The sequence below is a fragment of the Athene noctua genome, chromosome 1, assembly GCF_965140245.1.
Source record: "Athene noctua chromosome 1, bAthNoc1.hap1.1, whole genome shotgun sequence".
Lineage (NCBI taxonomy): Eukaryota > Metazoa > Chordata > Aves > Strigiformes > Strigidae > Athene > Athene noctua.
The window spans coordinates 57,357,535-57,374,925 of NC_134037.1; the positions used below are offsets into that span (position 1 = coordinate 57,357,535).

Here is a 17,391-nt window from a genome sequence, read left to right on the forward strand (position 1 = left end):
ACTAAGGCAATTACATTTCTCTATGAGATTTTGGGTTCCTTTAAGCATTAAGTAAAAATGAAAATCCAAAGATGCCGAAGGATGAAATGGGGCAGGTGTGTGTGTGTGTGTGTAAGAAAAGTTCCCAGCAAATCTACATCTGATTCAACACTGGGAGCATGGCAGGTCTGAAACTGCACAACTGTGAAAATAGCCACTCATGATCATGTGCAGCTCCTTTCAGACCTTCTATTCCCTATTTCCCTGCTTCTTCTCATCTTTAGCCCTCCTTTTTCATTCTAGTGTTTAGCTCAAAATATCCTAGTAGTTGACACACTGCGACCAGCCTAAAATCTTCTGGAATGCTATGGCAAAACTTGCCCAGCTTCCCTTGATTCAGGTAGTAGAGACTGCTGAGGCCTTCTCATTGCTGTGCAGCCCACCACAGCAGCCATTTGTTCCCAAATGGACAGCAAAAAGTTACTGGTAATACATGTTTCCTGATAACATAACATGTACTTTAGCTTGTTGTGAGGAATTGCCTCCATTGCGTCCAATTTTTGTGGTTTCCTGGACTCCGCACTGAACAACTCAGGCAGTGGATCATATAGCAGAATTGTTAAAAAGGAAAATAACCTCTAAAAGGTTATTTTATAAAGTGTCATCTACTTTCCAAACCTTGCATGGGCTTGGAGATTTGCTGAAGGCCAAGGGCCAGGCACTGCGCTCTTGCCCACTGCAGATCTGGCAGCACTCTGCTCCCACCAGCAGAGCTTGGCCTTTCCACACAGGTGGGAAGATAGCTCCTATGTGACTTCCTGCTGTGCATCATTTCACTGCATTCAAGGGCAACCTGCAGGCATTACTAGAGCTTGGCTGTGTATTTATTTCCACACAGAACCTCCTCTTGTAGGGAGAGTACACAAGTTGCACTCCACAAGCCCTGAGGACTGGTGTTACAGTGCTATGACACTTCTCCGCATCCCTTGTGTGTGGCAGCCACAAGATGGCCTCCTCTATGGTCCTCCTGCTGCCGCACAAGATGGCCTCCTCTACAGGCCTCTTGCAGCTGCCTAAGATGGCCTCCTCTCTGGGCTTCCTGCTGCTGCACAGGGATACGCGTTGTTTCACCATCTGTTACCTAAGTCTTTCTTTACAAACACAGGAATGGAATAGCTTCTTGACAGCCCAGCTGTGTAAGAGACGCTCCCACCCCTCCACATGCCCCTCTGTGGGTGGCCTCTCCAGCAGCAGCGAGGTGGATTCACGACAGAACCGAGGCCTGTGCACACACGGGGTGCGCAGCACCTTTATTCAGGGCACAGCCCGGCGAGGCAGGCACCCGCCGGGCTCCCCGCTCGCTGCGCTGCCCGTTCACACGCTGCCTTTGGCCAAGCGCTCAGCGCCGCGGGGCTGACCAGGCCGGCGCGGCTCCCCCGCGGCGTTGGCCCCTCGTGAGCCGCGTCCCCCTCTGCAGCCCCACGGCGCCGAGCCGGGCTGGCCCTGACGCCCGGGACGCCGTCTGCACCCAGCCCTAGCGAAGCCAGCTCGCTGCCTCGCCCCGATCACGGCTGCCCATACAAAAAAGCGGGGGGGTGGGGGGAATTCCTAAAAATGCCCCCACAGCACATGGCGGAGCCCCACGGGAGAGGAGGGGCGAGGCCGCCCGGCGCTGGCGGCTCGGCGGGGCTCCCGGCCCCGCCCCGCCCGGCGCGGCCCCGCCCCGCCCGGCGCGGCCCCGCCGCGGGCCGCCCGTTTCCGCCGCGCGCCGGGCGGGGGCGCCGCCGCGAGGCGCCGCGGGCCGCCGGGGCCCATCTTGCTGCCGCTCGGCGGCCGCGCTCGGGGGGGCGGGCCCTAGCCCGGCGTGCGGCCAATCCGGGCGGGCGCTGGCGGCGAGCAGGGCAGAATGGGCTGTAGTTTAGTGAAATAGGAAAGCTGCAAACAGTGTGGAGTGTTCCTGGTGTAAATAAAAGGGGGAAAAAAAAGTTTCTGCAAGTCGCAGCTCTGCAGCCTCGCTCGGGCACTGGCACGGGGGTTTGTGCGTTGCAAAAAACCAACACACTGGACTTTACTGTGCTGCGTTAACACGCTCTTCCTATTGTTTGTGTTTTTTTCAAAATATGGCAAAGGTTCAGGTGAACAATGTAGTGGTGTTGGACAATCCTTCTCCTTTCTACAATCCTTTCCAATTCGAAATCACGTTTGAGTGCATAGAGGACCTGTCGGAAGGTGAGTACATTTCTTCCCGATACGGATTTTGTAACCCCGGGCTCTCAGTTTCAGGGGTTTTAAGGCTTAAACTTTGCACAGGCCTGCTCCTACAATTTAACAGTTTTCTCCTTCGCCGCATCGCCGTGCCGAGGCGAAGGGATGTGCTCGCCGGCGCCCGAGCCGCCGCCGGCAAACCGCTCTCGCCGAGCCCCGGCGGGGAAAGTTGGCGGCGTTCGCCTGCCCTGGCCGCCGAGCCGGGGCCGCCTCTCCCCGCCGCGCCATCGGCGAGGCGAGCTTCAAGTTGCGAGGAACTTGTTTGAGTGGTGGTAGCCATGTTGCCAGCTTTGTGTGTGCGTGGGGGGGAGCGCGAGAGGGAGAGGGTTAACCGGGCTGGCTGCCGCGCATCCCCGCGCCCGCGGGGAGACGGGCTGTTGCGCGGCCGGCGACCCTGCGCCCAGGCGCTGCTCGGCCCGCGGAAAACGCTCCGCAGCGAGCGTTTCCTCGGCCTCGTGCTCCATTTTAAGACTTAAAAAAAAAAAAAAAAAAAAAAATTTTTTTTTTTAAATCGCTGTGGGAGGCAGTGGCGGACGGGCTTGCCCCCGGGTGCAGCGGCGCGGTGGGTGCGCGGGGCCGGCGGCGCGGTGCGGCACGCTGGCTGCGGGAGCCTTGCTGGTGGGGGAGGGGGCCGGCCGCCAGCCACTATTTTTGGAAGTCACTCGAAAGTTACCGGCAGCCGCCAGAGGCGGGGGGGGGGCGGCCCTGGCGGCGCCGCCCTGCAGCCGCCCCGCGGGGACCCCCCCTCCCTCCCCGCCTGAGTTTGGGGCGCCGGCCGTGCTCGCCGCCGCGGGGCCCGCCGCGCCGCCGGCGGGCTCCCGCCTTCCCCTCAGCCGGGCGGGCCGCGAACCGCCTGCGCCTCGGCGGCGCTCCGCAGCGCCGCCCGCCGGGCCGCCGGCAGGCCGCGCCGCGGCTCGCTGCGGGAGCCGCCCCGAGAGGCCGCGCGTCGCCCCTCGGGCGGGAGTTTTGAACGTCGCAGCTCAGGTCGAGGACGGCGGCGGCGGGCTGTGAGGGGAAGCGGGGCGGTCCTGCCCGCCGGCAGCCCGGGCGGTGAGAGCGAGCGGCTGCCGCTCCCGGAGGAGGAGGAGGCGGCCGGGGTCTGCCTGTGAGGGGGAGAGGACAGACGGTGGCTGGCCCGGCGGAGACCAGCGCCGCCGGGGAGCCCCGGCAGCCTGAAGGGCGAGGGAAGGCGAGAGGAAAGCCGAAGGTGATAGCACCTGGCAGGCTCCCTGCCGTTGCGGTTAAACTTGCCTCGCCCTGCCTGCTCCCGGAGCGCTTTCTCGCTGTGGGTGCCGGCGGCCCGGCCCGGTGGCAGCGTGCTCGGCGCGGAGGGCTTGGCTTGCTCCGCGCCTCTGCCGGGAGGGACAGTCGCGTTGGCGGGAACTTCAGGGGAAGCCTCGTCTGAGCCTGGGATTTCCTCTGGGCCTCTGCCGCCAGCCTCCTGCCCCTGTACGCCCGACCGGGGCGCTAGCTGGAGCTGCCCCTAGCGGGATCCCTCTAGTCTGGATCCCTCTAATCTGGCCTCATCTGAGATGCAGCATCAGACCCCTCGACGGCAGCCCCACTGTGGCAGGCGGCAGTGCCCGGCACAAGGCGTTGCGCCTTCCAGTTGTGCACGGCTGTACCTGACGTGCTCCCCTCTCTCTGACGTTAGAGTTAATCCCGGGCAGTCGGGATGAGAAGAATTATAGGTGGTCTAATGCAAAACTCTGTTCCCTTCCCCCACCTAAATGCAAGTTAGACTACAGGATAAATTCAGGGTGACCACTGCTATCTTTCACATCTTAAAGTAAGATTAAATGTAGCCTTTCTATACTTGATGAAAAATTTGCTGTTGTCCTAGAATACTGGCACAGGATGGTGTGATATTCTTAAGTAGTTTAGCCTAAAAGTCCTCACTCTTGTAATTTACACTTAGATGTTGACAACAGACGTTCTTAATTGTCCTGGATGAGAAGCCTGCAGTACTGGCAGTAGTTAGTACTACATGCTAAAAAGGTAAATAAAACTTCTGATATACTACCTGGCCAGTTGTGCTGTGCTGTACAGAGGAGTAAAATACCTTCCCAAGCCCTGTTATTATGTTACTTAAACCCCCCAAACCTGCACTGATGTTAAATATGATAAGCAAGAATAATTAATTAATGAGGAAAGAGAGTTGCAATCCTAAAGGAGCCAAGTTCTGTTAAAAGTGCTAAGTTTTGTCGATGCTTAAGTTCCATTACTGCATCAAGAAACCGTAATCATGGAATACCAGGTTGGAAGGGACCACACGGATCAAGTAATGTAAACCTTTGGATTTTGCAGAGCATAGTAATAAAGTAAAAGTAATAGGGTACAAGTTTGTGCTTTTGAATGGACAATCCTTTCAGGAGGAAAAAATATTAAATATATACTATGTAAGATTTTAAGGTACAGTTTTGAAGCAACAGTTTCATTAAAAGAAAAGTCATAGTTATCTGTAATGGTGATCTTTTTTCCTTGTTAAAAAAAAAAATCAGAAATCTGTCTTTTAAGATTAGTTCCATATGTGTAATTTATGCATGTTTTTGAATCAAAAAGTGAAAGTGAAAAGCTGACCCAGGAAGGGCTAATGTGTGCTAATTTGCAGTTTCAACTTCAAACACCTGTGGTGGTTAGAGTGACTTAAAAAAAAAACCCCTGAACTGTAAGAAATGTTTGATTTTGGTGCATTATTTTCAGAAGTAAAATGCTACATTTAAATTGTTTTGCCTGTAATTCAATTTCAGGATGTGGATAAAATCCAAACACCAGTATCTTTGAGATGTAATCATGCTATCACAATTTTACATACTTCTCAAGTTGCACAAGTTATATGTGAAGGAATGGGGCCATAGTTAGTGTGCCTGGTGCTTATACAGTGGGTTTTCTTATTAACTACTTTCCATGGTCAGTATAATTGAAGCTGTGAGGTGTGTATGTGGAAGGTGGGAATTTCTTCTGGGGAGGTGAGTCAGTATTCAAGGCATGCAGTGTGTTAGGGGCATATATAGGCTTACATAGGCTGCAGCCATTCTTCAAGACTTTGAGAAAACACTGAACACTGCTCCCAACAAGCACATGGGCCCTGTCCTCTGTATAAAATTTGAAAATTAACCTGACTACGAAAATAGAGGGATTCCTGTGGTACTGTCTAGAGAGAGATAGTGGGATGGTCTGGTTCAGGAGGACTGGGGCAGGCATTGATAAATTTCCCCAGTGAAGATGGGTCCTTGTTATTTTAGGCCTGTTGCCAAAGAAGTAATTTTAAGCTACCTAAAACTGTAAATGGGCAAGAGTGGAAGATCCTTAACTGTAATGATAAATAATGGTTTTGTGGTTTTATTTTTATTTTGCTGTAGATTTGGAATGGAAAATAATTTATGTGGGTTCAGCTGAAAGTGAAGAGTATGATCAGGTGTTAGACTCTGTTTTAGTAGGACCTGTTCCTGCGGGCAGACACATGTTTGTATTTCAGGTAAGTTTGATTTAACAGTTTCTAAAAGGGTTGTTTTAATTTGTTTAATGATGACTGTACCAAACTAAGAGGCACTTGAAATATAATGGTAAGCTAGAAAAATACTTCAGTCAGCTCTTCAGGTGTGATACACCTTCCTTTAAAACCTGTTCATGAGCTGATACTTCTTGGATCTGCTGCTTCCATGGTAATATTTTCACTTGTGGTATCAATAATTAGAGAAGGTGATATAAGCACTGTTTCTGTACCTACTGATAATTTCGACCAGTCTGGTTTAGAAATATATTCTAGATCACTATAAATATATTCTGTATCAGTAATCAAGAGTGCCAGTTACCTAGTTTACACTAGCACCATCAGGCTTAACTCTGCTGCAGTTGGTGGCAGTTTCAGACAATTGGGAGCACTGGGTTAATGTAGACAACATCTTGAGAAGATGAGGCCAAGAATTCATTGTAAAATCCTGCCAGAACAGTCAAGAGTTCATTTCTGTTTGGCAGGACAAATGTTCAACTGTGATGTTTGGCTAAGCATGCTAAATCACACCAAAGTACAGCAGTTTGTAAAGCAAGACAGAGTTCCAGTGGTAGATAGTAATTTGGGACACAAGTGTGTAGATCAAGACTGTCCAGCAAACTCTGGAGCATGTGACAGACCTATAAAAGACTGCTGTTAAAGCCAAAAGTTACTAAGAAGGAATAATGAAGCGAAGGAGAACGGGGAAAGAGCAGGACTAAGATGGCTTACTAGCCTATTCTAGTTTCCATTTTAAGTTAGCGGGGGGGCGGTGGGGGTGGGGGGTGGAACTAAAGCAGGGTTGCCTAAATTCTTAAGAAATTTAGGAGGGTGGGGGTGGTTGTTTTAATGAAAACTATGGTTTAGCTCACTTTTTTCTCTATTTATCAAATATTAGTGTTTCTCTTGTAAACTGAGAGTAAAACCCGTAAGCAGAAAAATCAGGCTAAAAGTGAGGATGGTTTATTGTATAAGAACATGTTACTTTTCTAAATACTATAAATTCACTTAACTAATGGCAATTGCATGGCAGAGTATAAGCATTAAACTAAAAAAAAAGCGTTAATGAAATGTCTTACTGTTTTAAAATAAAATCAGCATTTGTGAGGCATCTTGATTAATCCTGTATGGTCCAGGAAACGTTATTTTTCTCTTATAGAACAGGCTAGAGGAATAGGATTAGGTTGGAGGTTATATTTACCAACCACATACATGCAAATCAGTCTTGAAACACTTCTGTTTGGTTTTGGAGTTGGGCCTAATTTTTCCACATTACAAATAAAGCAGATGTGTAACAAATGCATCATTTATTAACAGTTCTTTCATTATCAAGCTATTACAGCTGATGGCATTAATTGGTCAGAAATAGGTGATCCTCTGTTGCCCTCAAAGGGAATAACTTGAAGCACTATATTTAGAGAAATCAGCTGGCATTTACATTTCTAATTTAAAAGATGCACTGTTCTCAATTTATGAAGATTCATTGTTGATGGTGATGGGAAGGAGCAGGAGGCATGTGCCTAAAAATGCATGTTTGTGTTGTACGACTAGGAGGGCCCTGAAAATTAAATTTACGGGTCTTGCAGTTTCTGTTAAGATGGACTTGTCAGCTGTATCCAGGTTATAACTGACACTACAGCTAAACTAGAAGTGGATATGTAAACGTTTTGCTTAGACTGGAATAGGTCCTGTAAGAGTCAGTAGCCATTCTGTGTTATAATGAAGTATCTCTTTTATTTCTTAGGGAAGTACTGTTGGTCTAAGTACGTTAGACTTGAAAAGTACCGGGTTTCAGGTGAGGTTAGGACTCAGCTAATCTATACTCAAGAGACCACTCAACCCAAAGAGCTGCAATAAGCCTTTGCTTATGACTGAAGCATTTTATTCACCAAACTGAAGCAGCCTGGGAGATGGAGAGAACTAGCAAGGGAAGGCCAGAATGGGGCAAAGCACAGAACTGCAGGAGGTGTATAATACAAAGAAAAGAGATTGTGTTCACTAGGGACAGCACAAGGAAAGGACCTTTACAGAGGTGTACAAAATTTTCAGCTAATACACTGTAGATTTTTCTAAATAGGAAAATGGCTGACAGCAAGTAAAATGGAGTACTACACAGATAAAATACCACGGGTGATAAAACTACCTTTGTTGAAAAGAAGCTGTGTATCAGGTTGGGAAGTCAGCCTTACATAAAGATGGAAAACTATTGTGCTTTTCAGACTTGCACAATCAGCTTTTTTTTTTTTTTTAAACATCTGAAAAGGTTTCAATATTAAAGGCCTACAGCTTGGCCTATTTGGTTCTAAATATCAAGATAGAAGTAATGAAACCTGATTCCTTCTCTCTGTGCACTTGGGGATTTGTAATAAATTCACAGAAACTTCTTTTTGAGAATATAAACACATAAATAATTTACTATCTTTAAGTGGGGATACGACCTTAGCCTACCTACTCTGCAGCAAAGCTGTGTGAATAAATGATTTTTATACAGAAAGTTAATTTACTGGCTCTTTTTGCCTACCAAAATACCTGTTTGCAACTGTTCACTTATGGTGATGGAATTATACCAAGCGCTTCTTTTTTTCTTCCACCTATGTAAGATCGTTTGTTTTCCGGGCAATTAAGAGGCTTGACATCCAAGGCAGGGTTCAACATTTGAGAAAAAACAGTTTTAAACAGCATTCAGTGCCTTTTGCACTCAGCAAAACAATGCTGAAGTGTTAAGTAGGATTAAAACAGACTGTTTCCTTGGGTTTGCAACTGTATTATAGGATATTACGGGACACAAAATGACAGTTGGAGTCTGAAAGAACTAAAATCCCATGTTAAGGTGTGAGCTGAGTTGCATGGGGTGTTAAATGGAACAGTGTCTTCTTGCAATACATTAGTCTGTAACTGCCCACTGTGGAATTTCAAGTAATCAGATGGTCCTGGGCACTGTTAGAACAAGACTGCTGAATTAAAGTAGTGATTTCCTCTATATTGGCAGTTCTTGTGATTTCTTCAAGATTCTACACTTGTTCTGTTCCTTGGTCATCTTTTCCATTCCCCTGTGCAAGTTGTAAAGCCATTTGGATGTTTTCTGTTCCCTTTGGGGCTGGAGGAAGTTGTGTTCTACCTGATTCCCTAGTTGCTTCTCTTCCCTCTGGTGTATTTGTACCTGAAAGGTCTGACTCATCTAATTCTTCTGCAGAGCGCCTACAGCTTCTTATAAAAAGCTAGACTGGTTTGAAGGCTTAGAACTGAAGTAGCAAAGAATGGAAACCAATGCTGCATGACCACTAGCTCCCAATTTTCACAGTGCTCCTGAAGCATAAAAACACTACAGAAAAGTAGGGATGAGACAGACAGCAGGAATTACTACTACCGTTTGTCCTCCATCCTTAGGCAGGAGTCATTAAACCCAAACTATTCTAACATACACAGGTGTTCATTGCTGGCTTCAGATCTTCATGTAAAATTGTAGATATTAAGCTGTTTCATTTATGCTTAGATGGCTCTTACTTTAAATTCTACAGCAGAAGGAGGCATTGCATCTTACCAATAAATGTGTAGTTAGGAGGCATTTTAAGGGACTGATCTGACCCACATTTTACAAGGCAAATTTCATTGATTATTAGTAACTGCAGAGCCATGGTAAGTAAGGACGTTGAGGAAGATTGTAACAGTTGCCTGTTAATTAGGATTGCATCTTGTCTGAAAATGTCAGATGTCTTAGAGCGATGATGCGTTTAACTGCATAAAACTACTGTTTTAACAAATGTAGGCATGTGGAAGGAAGAGAAAGGGTGGTTTATTCCTTTCCTAGAAATCTGTGGGACACCTCAAACCTCACTGTAGCCTGTTCCTCCTCTTGCTGAAGTGTAATTTGCAGTCTGTATTTTTAAGGGCTTAATCTTGTTAAAAACATACATACAGACCAGTCCAATCTCAGAGGTTCAAAAAAAAAAAATCTTATTCTACTAATAAATTACCAAGATGGGCTGGAGAGTGATGGCACTGTAGAACTGGAGGGACATTAGTACACTTGCTCGAACAACAGTTCATCTGATCATATATTTAAAAGCCGTTTTGGATCAAAGCTGTCTCATTGCCCATGAGAAATGTCAGCACACAGTATTACTGTATTCTAAGTAATTCAGTCTCTAGAGGATAGTATCCTAAATTCGGGGTTGGTGTTGTGAAAGCAAATGTATTTTCTGGTTAACTTGAACAATTTTAAAGAGTCACTGTTCAGCTGTTAAGATATACTACTTAAGATCCCCCTGCTAGATAGGCATGTGGTATCGATTTTATTTTAATCCGTCTTTCGCTTTTGTGTTTAGGCTGATGCACCTAACCCAGGGCTTATTCCAGATGCAGATGCAGTAGGTGTAACAGTTGTGCTAATTACATGCACCTATCGAGGTCAAGAATTTATTAGAGTTGGCTACTATGTAAACAACGAATATACTGAAACAGAACTGAGAGAGAATCCACCAGTAAAGCCAGATTTTTCTAAGGTAAGGCACATTCTGTTCTAGTTGTATATCAAAGGTATGCTTATAGAAAGAGTTTTTAAGAAATAAAACCAAACCCCAAGTGATTCCATAAAGTGCATGGAATGAGGCATCAAATAATGGAAAAGACTTGGGGGGACAAACTACAGGTGCCATGTAGTTAGTTGCCATGAAGTTGGAAAACACCGAGAAACATGCGACAGTTTCTACCAGCTAGAACTCTTGGCTGGACTTCATTATTTTACACTGACTGTGTGAAATAAACTGTTGGGTTCCCTTTATTTGCACCACAAAGTGGCTCTGTTCTTCAGAAAAACAGAATATTTTTTTTTTCTAGGACAGTCAACCTGAAACTAAGTTTTAAGTATTAATTTAACAGAGTTGTTATCCAGCTGTTCTAGTGTTAGAGCTGCAGTTTCTGCAAAACAGTAACAACTGAATTGAAGAACAAGTTATGTACAAAATGAGAAACAGTGGGTAACCTGGTAAGAGCAGGTTGGATGATTACATGATCGGTGGACAACTTGACTGCAGAAGTATACAGATCAAGTTTAAAAAATACATATCCTTTACGGTAAAAATTTAAACTGGGACTAGAATTAAAAAATTATGTGAAAAAGAATTATTTGGAACCTAATCCTTGAGAGGGATCAGTTGAACATCAAAAACTAGTCAAAATCCTGTGAAATACTCTACCCAGGCAGACTGTAAAAACACAAGGTTCTGCACAGCATCTGGGTCTGTTTTCATGGAAGATTTTGTGGAGTTGGGTTTTCCCTTTATGAAAGCTGATGAACACGTGTACACGGTTACGTTCTGAAGTTGTGTGATAGTGAAAACTTTTGTTATTTTTCAAGTATGCGTTGATTATATGACTGGATATATGAAGAAGTGAATGGGATAATGCATGTACTGTAATGACTAGAACAGAGATAGTCCCCATAGTTCCTGAAACTGATTTTCAAATGTAACTAAACTGAATTGGTATGTAAATTAGTTTTTAAAAGTCGTAATGATTTTCTATGCTTAACTTAATTTTCAGGGATCAGATGCTCAACATGTTCTCAAAATACAAAATTATGGTTGATTTTTGAGGATTCTTATAATCTATTCCTTTCTTTTTTTCTTTCATTTAAATCATATACTTATTTGTTATTTTGGAGTGTGAATGCCAGAATGTTGACTTCCTTTAAGCACTTCCACTTAGAAATGCCGAGAACTACTTGTCTTAATTTTCTGCTTATATAAAAAGCTAGCTCTGCCGCTATGAAAAAGAACAGCAGAGACTATCATGTATTTGTATAAAAAGTCCTTAATGTGACTTTGGGACAGATTTAAAAATCCAAGTAGGAGGTTATTAAATTGATTAATTGATGGGTAATAGACCCTACTAGGTTAAAAAAAAAAAAGAAATGGTCTTGTTAATTTGCATAAGGGATTGGGAAATACTTAATGAGAATGCACTTCCTTGGAGAATAAAATCAACATTACTACCAAAACAAACTTTTCCTGTGATCAGTCTTAACTTTCATAATGAGTGGTCAGTGGCGATAACTTGCCATCGTCCAGTTAACTATGTATTATGTTGCGAATGGTGAAAGATTAAGAGAAAGTGAGCGTGTCCTTTTTTTGTTGTGTACATAAACAAATACAGCATGTTTTCAAAGGAAAATGAAGGCCAGTCCTGAGAATAAAATGACTCATGTCTAGGCATGTCCACTGCCACAATATTAATATCTTCTAAATCTAAGTAACATTTTTGCTTTAAAACTTCAGTAGACAAAATTCAGTTAATTAAATCAATTTAGAGCATGGTAATTTAATTCAAGGATAGGTTGTACTCTTAAATGAAGACAGACATTTGATAGAATTGATATAATTATTGCAAATGCCATAAAGTTGATGAAAAATTTTATGAAGTACAACACTTGCACTTTACTTGCAGAGTTCTTGTACAGCCTTGAACTCATATGACAGTTAAAAATGCCCTCTCAAGAAAGCAGTTACTTTCCTGGGTAGGAGGATATTAGAGTAAATGAACAAGTGGTGTGTTTGTGTAAGCATGTTTCTGATCCATAGATAGTAGCTATACATTCACATTTATATGAACTATGTTTTTAAACAACCTGTTTTACACATACAAGTCTAGGGGGAGTAAAAGGAAAAAAATCTATATGCAGGTGAACTACAGTTTGAGATGTACACGTTACATAATACATGTATTTTCTTCTCTCCCAGCTTCAAAGGAATATTTTGGCATCTAATCCCAGAGTCACAAGATTCCACATTAATTGGGAAGACAACACTGAAAAACTGGAAGATGCAGAGAGCAGTAACCCAAATCTACAGTCACTGCTTTCTACAGATGCGTTACCTTCAGCATCAAAGGGGTGGTCAACATCAGAAAATTCATTAAATGTTATGTTAGACTCTCATATGGACTGCATGTGACTAACCACCATCATTTTGGTACTGTACATGTGTTAAACTGTAAAAACAACCAGAACTATTTCCCTCAAATTCCATAAGTACATAGTTGACAAGCAATGTGAAGAACTTGTTTTAAAACATCCTGTAGAAAGTTTATAAAAAAAACCCCACAAACAACAAAAAAACAAACAGTATTTGAGCAAATTGTGGAATATAAATATAACTATTTTTAAGTAATTGCCTTTTTTCTCTAATGTGTTATTCTATGTGGTCTAAACCTAACCTGATTAAAGTATACATATGGTCCCCCCTCCCCCTTTACTTTGTTAGCACTATTAAAAGCTAAAAAACTAAAAGTTAAAACATTCAGGCAAAATGAAGGAACAATGCCATGTCCTTATCTCTGATACCCAGATTGCCAAATATAAAGTGCCCTTTAATAGCAGCTTAAGAACAAAACTGTCATTAGATGAAGTGCAAAGAAAAAAAAGAAGTATCTCTTAGGAGAGGAAAAAAAGTCCAAAAATGTCCTCTTGCTGTGAAAGCAGACAGCATAGTATAATTTTAGGTGCAAGCTTCTTTTCCTTTCAAGGCACATACTTGTTACTTAAAGCATGCAATTTGAGATTTACCATCTGCTATCTTGGATTTTAGGAAATTTTTTTTTTAAAAAATCTGCTGCTGCTGTTGTTTAGTCAAACCGGTTTGTTAGGAACAGTGTTTCATGTGGATCTGGGTGGGTATCTCGGGAAAGAACCCTTTTTTCAGTCACCAAAATAGCACACACAATTGGTTGGAAGGATTCAAGCAAATACTAGAAAATTTGAAGGATCAAAAGGAATAGCATGAGTATCCAGAAAATGCTCTTCTGCAAGTTAGCTACATACAGCTGCTGGCTGGTACATTTATTTTCAGGTATGCTTTATTTTTGCAGTCATTTTAACTAGTAGTTTCTTTGAAATATCTGGAATTGAAAACTTTCCTGTTTTCTCTCTACCATGTAAGGCACTCCTGTGCACTGGTACAAATCAAGATTTAAACCCTGTTGTGGCAGGCATGACACACTCAAGAACATATTGCCTGCCCTGAAGCTCTTGCACTGAAACATCCCTATTACCTGAGGCATCCTTGAAGATAAAAAGAACTAAGCAGTAAATTCTAAAGACTTAAGACATTATTATGACACTAACAATTTACTTACTCCTTCCAATCCTTGTTAGCCTTATACATTTACCATGACTATATGTGCATTTAAAATTGTAATCTGTCATGTCAGATTACAGGAATATAGTTCTGCTAGTTACTAGTAACTGCCCAAACTGAACCCTTGTAGGTTCCAGGCCCTTAAAAAAGGGAGATTTCCTGATGACTGACAGTGTAGCTCAGAATAAAAATAGAACGCTTTCTCTTCTCTTTCTGCATTCTCTAATAGGGATGTAGATGTCCCGAGCAGTTAGCACTAACGTTTTTCCACATCATTAGTGAAATTGTATTAATTTCAAACTTGTATATTTTTTATAGCAGAAAGGAATGACCTTATCTGAATGTACGTGCACGTGTTTCTTGCATGGAAACTCAGCAGTACATATGGTAGCTGAATGGAATCCATTAATATTTGGAACCCTAATTCTAGTGTGTGCTCTAAAAAAACTCTGTAATTGTTTAAAATGATGATTAGCAATTTAAAAATATTAACACTCCAATAGTGGTATGATTTAACACAAAGAACTGGTCCCCCAAACCAGCATTTGCTTCACTTGAGGGCTGAAATTATGTGAACTTTTAAGAAAGATCTTTCAGTTTTCAATTATACTGCAACTTAAAGGTCTACAGTGACATTTTGAGATTTTTCATGCACTTTATTGTTCTATTTGTAAATCTATTTAAGATATCTCTTAAACATAAGGATGTAAATAACTTAGTCATCTGCTGAAAGATTGGCAGGCTAATGGTCTACCTTCAGCTAAAGCTACTGTAGTAGTGTTCCAAACCCTTGCACCTGTTGAAGATTCAAATGAAAACATGAAGTATGAGCTGTAACCAGAATCCACAGTAGGTTGAAGGCTTCTTAGAAGCATATGCCACAAAGTGATGGAAGCAAACTCTATTACCACTATTGCAGAATCAACTACAAAATACAGTCAGCAAAACTATGTCACCCAGCAAACCCGTTAATTTAGAGAAATCAGAAAGTGAAGATCTGTTGTTTTGTTTAGGAGGAAAAAAGTCAACTGCGCATGTGAACTTGGGTGCAATAAACTTCAAGCTAGCCTGGATGGTGTGAATGCTGCAGGAGAATTTTGCACTACCTTACCCGATACACTTAACACATCCTAGATATAGCTGACCCATCAATTACAGGAAAATGATAACCCTACTGTGCTTGGTGAAAACTGGAGAAGAACAACCAGACCTCATGAGAGCTCCTCATCATCTTTTCAAGAGAAATGGTCTTTCTATGCTTTTTGAGAGACTTGATGTTTTCAGGTCTTCTACAACTTTGTCTAGATCTTAACAATCAATACATGTCTTCTGAATATGACATTCCCTGACAAAATCCCGTTTCAGAGACATGGAATTTGAGAAACCAAGTTCTAGTACTCCAGAGGCTTTGGGTATGATCATCAGGCAACATCAGAGCAGAGACTTGGTGGTATTAAAAGCTACCGTGTGTATAAGGCATCTCTGTAAAGACTTGTCCATGATCTCTGAAAGTTTTGAACCAGCAGCGCTGTACATGACATAGACAGCTAGGGCAGACAGCACAACATGATGATTTCAAGGTCAAAGATGAGTTCACCTTCCCACAAACCTCCACTTGCAGAGACCACCAAGATGCAAAAGAATGCTACAGATTCTGCTGACGGGACTGGTGATGCATCTCACTGTATTTTTTACCTCATATGGATAGATTCAATTCCATTAGAAGACTGTCATAATGCTTACCAGAGATTATTCATGTACAAAGAAGTAAATGGCTCGGACAAGGTAACATTATAGATGAAAAACATGGGTGAGGATGTTTATGTCTAGCTTGAAAAAAACTTGTCCATCTTACAGTCATTGTGATTGTTCATTCATCACCTTCAGTCTGAATCACTATGCCAGTCGGAGTTTGAAGGGGGCAAAAAGGTGCCAGCTCCATCGTCATGGAGGCTGTTGAAATTAAACCTCTCCAGTGGCTCTACAAAGCTCCACTGAAAAAGCCAACCCATAGTACCAATCCTCAAGACTGCAGCAACTCAGAACTTTGCTACAATAACCACAGTAACTTAAATTTATAGCTCGCCAGACAATCTGTATTCTTGGCGTGTGATTGAGAAAACCAAAAAGACAAATCTGATGATCTGACAGTCCATTATTTTCTTTGTAGGGTCTCAACTGCTGAGTTTCTGGAAGTCAGCTCAGACTGTAGGCTAGCCACTTGCAGCTAGACAAAGATTGTCCACTGCCATCTGAAAATAGTGGGAGAAAAAGGAAAAAAATCCAAAATGTCTTATGCATGCACTCCTGGCAAATCCTCATTTACCAGAGACAGAAAAAGAGCAGAGTTAACTAAATCTTGTGGCTTCTCTCTGGGCAGCTGCAGGAGATACCTGCCCTACCCCTTATCCATAGCACAGTGGTCTGCAAGCTTGCAGATTCTCTCATTTTTTTGAGAGCCATAGAAGTTTGGTCTGGAGATGATTGGTTAATTGTTCCCGTTGTTGCTAGCTGGAAGGCTCTGCTCAGTGCCAGTGGGTAGGTGCAACAAAACTAACAACTACCTCTAAGGGCTGGCAGTGTGTGTGTCACTATTTGTGCTAGGCCTTCCCTTTTGTATTTTGTTTCCAGTTAAAGTTCTGCTTCCTAAGAGCTGGTCTTGTAGTGTGTGATATTGAGAGCTGGGCTGCAGAACACAGGTGGCAGGATTTTTGCTTGATTTTTGGTTTAGGCAAAGAAGAATGTCCAAGGAAGAAGAGCTGGCTGAAGTCACTAAGGAGGCTTTGTTAAAGGAAAACCCCCAGGTTTCTATCTGGGACTTAGAAAGCAAAGGCCTTTCAGGAGGGTATGGAAGGAGGATACACTTCAACATCTCCAGCTTTCGGTAATGCTGGTTTGGAGGCATGGTTGGGTACTCGCTGTCCGTGGCATGAGGGATGTGTCTGGCCTCCCTGCAGATAGAGAACATCAGAGGAAGGAGGTCTGTGTGCTGTGGAAGGGCTACACCAGATGGAAGAGACAACAGCCATGTGTTAACAGCAGTGTTAAGAACAGGCTGAAATGTCAGGAACTTTTAAGGAGTTCTTGGGTCTTCCTCCAAAACACCCCCGGATCATGAGGCCTACCTTTCAACATAAGGGGGTCCTCCCAGTTTGTCCCATCTCACCTGGAGGTGGGGCAGACCTATGCTGATACAAGCTGGGAAGAATTGGGGGCTTTATGGTATGGTAAAGAGAATCCTGAAGACATATGATATCCATCCAAAAATCAACTAGCAATGCCTGCCATTTCAACAACAGGATGTAAAAAGTCTGATGAAGGCCTTGCCTGGATCTGTTATGTCAGAAGCGCATAAGAACTGAAACCTCCAGCCAACATGGCAGAGGTGTTGCTCCTGTCCATCCTAACTACAGGTCTTCAGCTATAGATGAAAAGACCAAAATTTCTGAAGACAGATATCTCCTTTGCTAAATAATCTTTTGCATGCAGGTAGTCAAGGTAAGCTCTGTCTCAGGACAAAGC

At 43.4% G+C, this 17,391-nt stretch overlaps 2 protein-coding genes across 2 annotated transcripts in view; one reads left to right on the forward strand and one right to left on the reverse strand.

Annotated features, from left to right (window-relative positions):
* MCM9 (minichromosome maintenance 9 homologous recombination repair factor) overlaps positions 1-17,391 on the reverse strand; it is a 54,679-nt gene that overhangs the window by 14,071 nt on the left and 23,217 nt on the right. The window lies entirely within an intron of this gene.
* On the forward strand, positions 1,875-14,346 carry ASF1A (anti-silencing function 1A histone chaperone). Its single transcript, XM_074923755.1, has 4 exons — positions 1,875-2,208; positions 5,607-5,722; positions 10,063-10,239; positions 12,475-14,346. Exons 1-4 carry the CDS (start codon positions 2,100-2,102, stop codon positions 12,685-12,687), a joined length of 615 nt encoding a protein of 204 aa, XP_074779856.1. The 5' UTR covers positions 1,875-2,099; the 3' UTR covers positions 12,688-14,346.

What these genes read in the sequence shown, in the direction of transcription:
- ASF1A (XM_074923755.1), top strand. Translation starts at nt 2,100, where the DNA reads ATGGCAAAGGTTCAGGTGAACAATGTAGTGGTGTTGGACAATCCTTCT. An exon ending in CATAGAGGACCTGTCGGAAG is followed by an intron (nt 2,209 to 5,606) that starts GTGAGTACATTT and finishes ATTTTGCTGTAG; the next exon opens with ATTTGGAATGGAAAATAATT. An exon ending in TAAAGCCAGATTTTTCTAAG is followed by an intron (nt 10,240 to 12,474) that starts GTAAGGCACATT and finishes CTTCTCTCCCAG; the next exon opens with CTTCAAAGGAATATTTTGGC.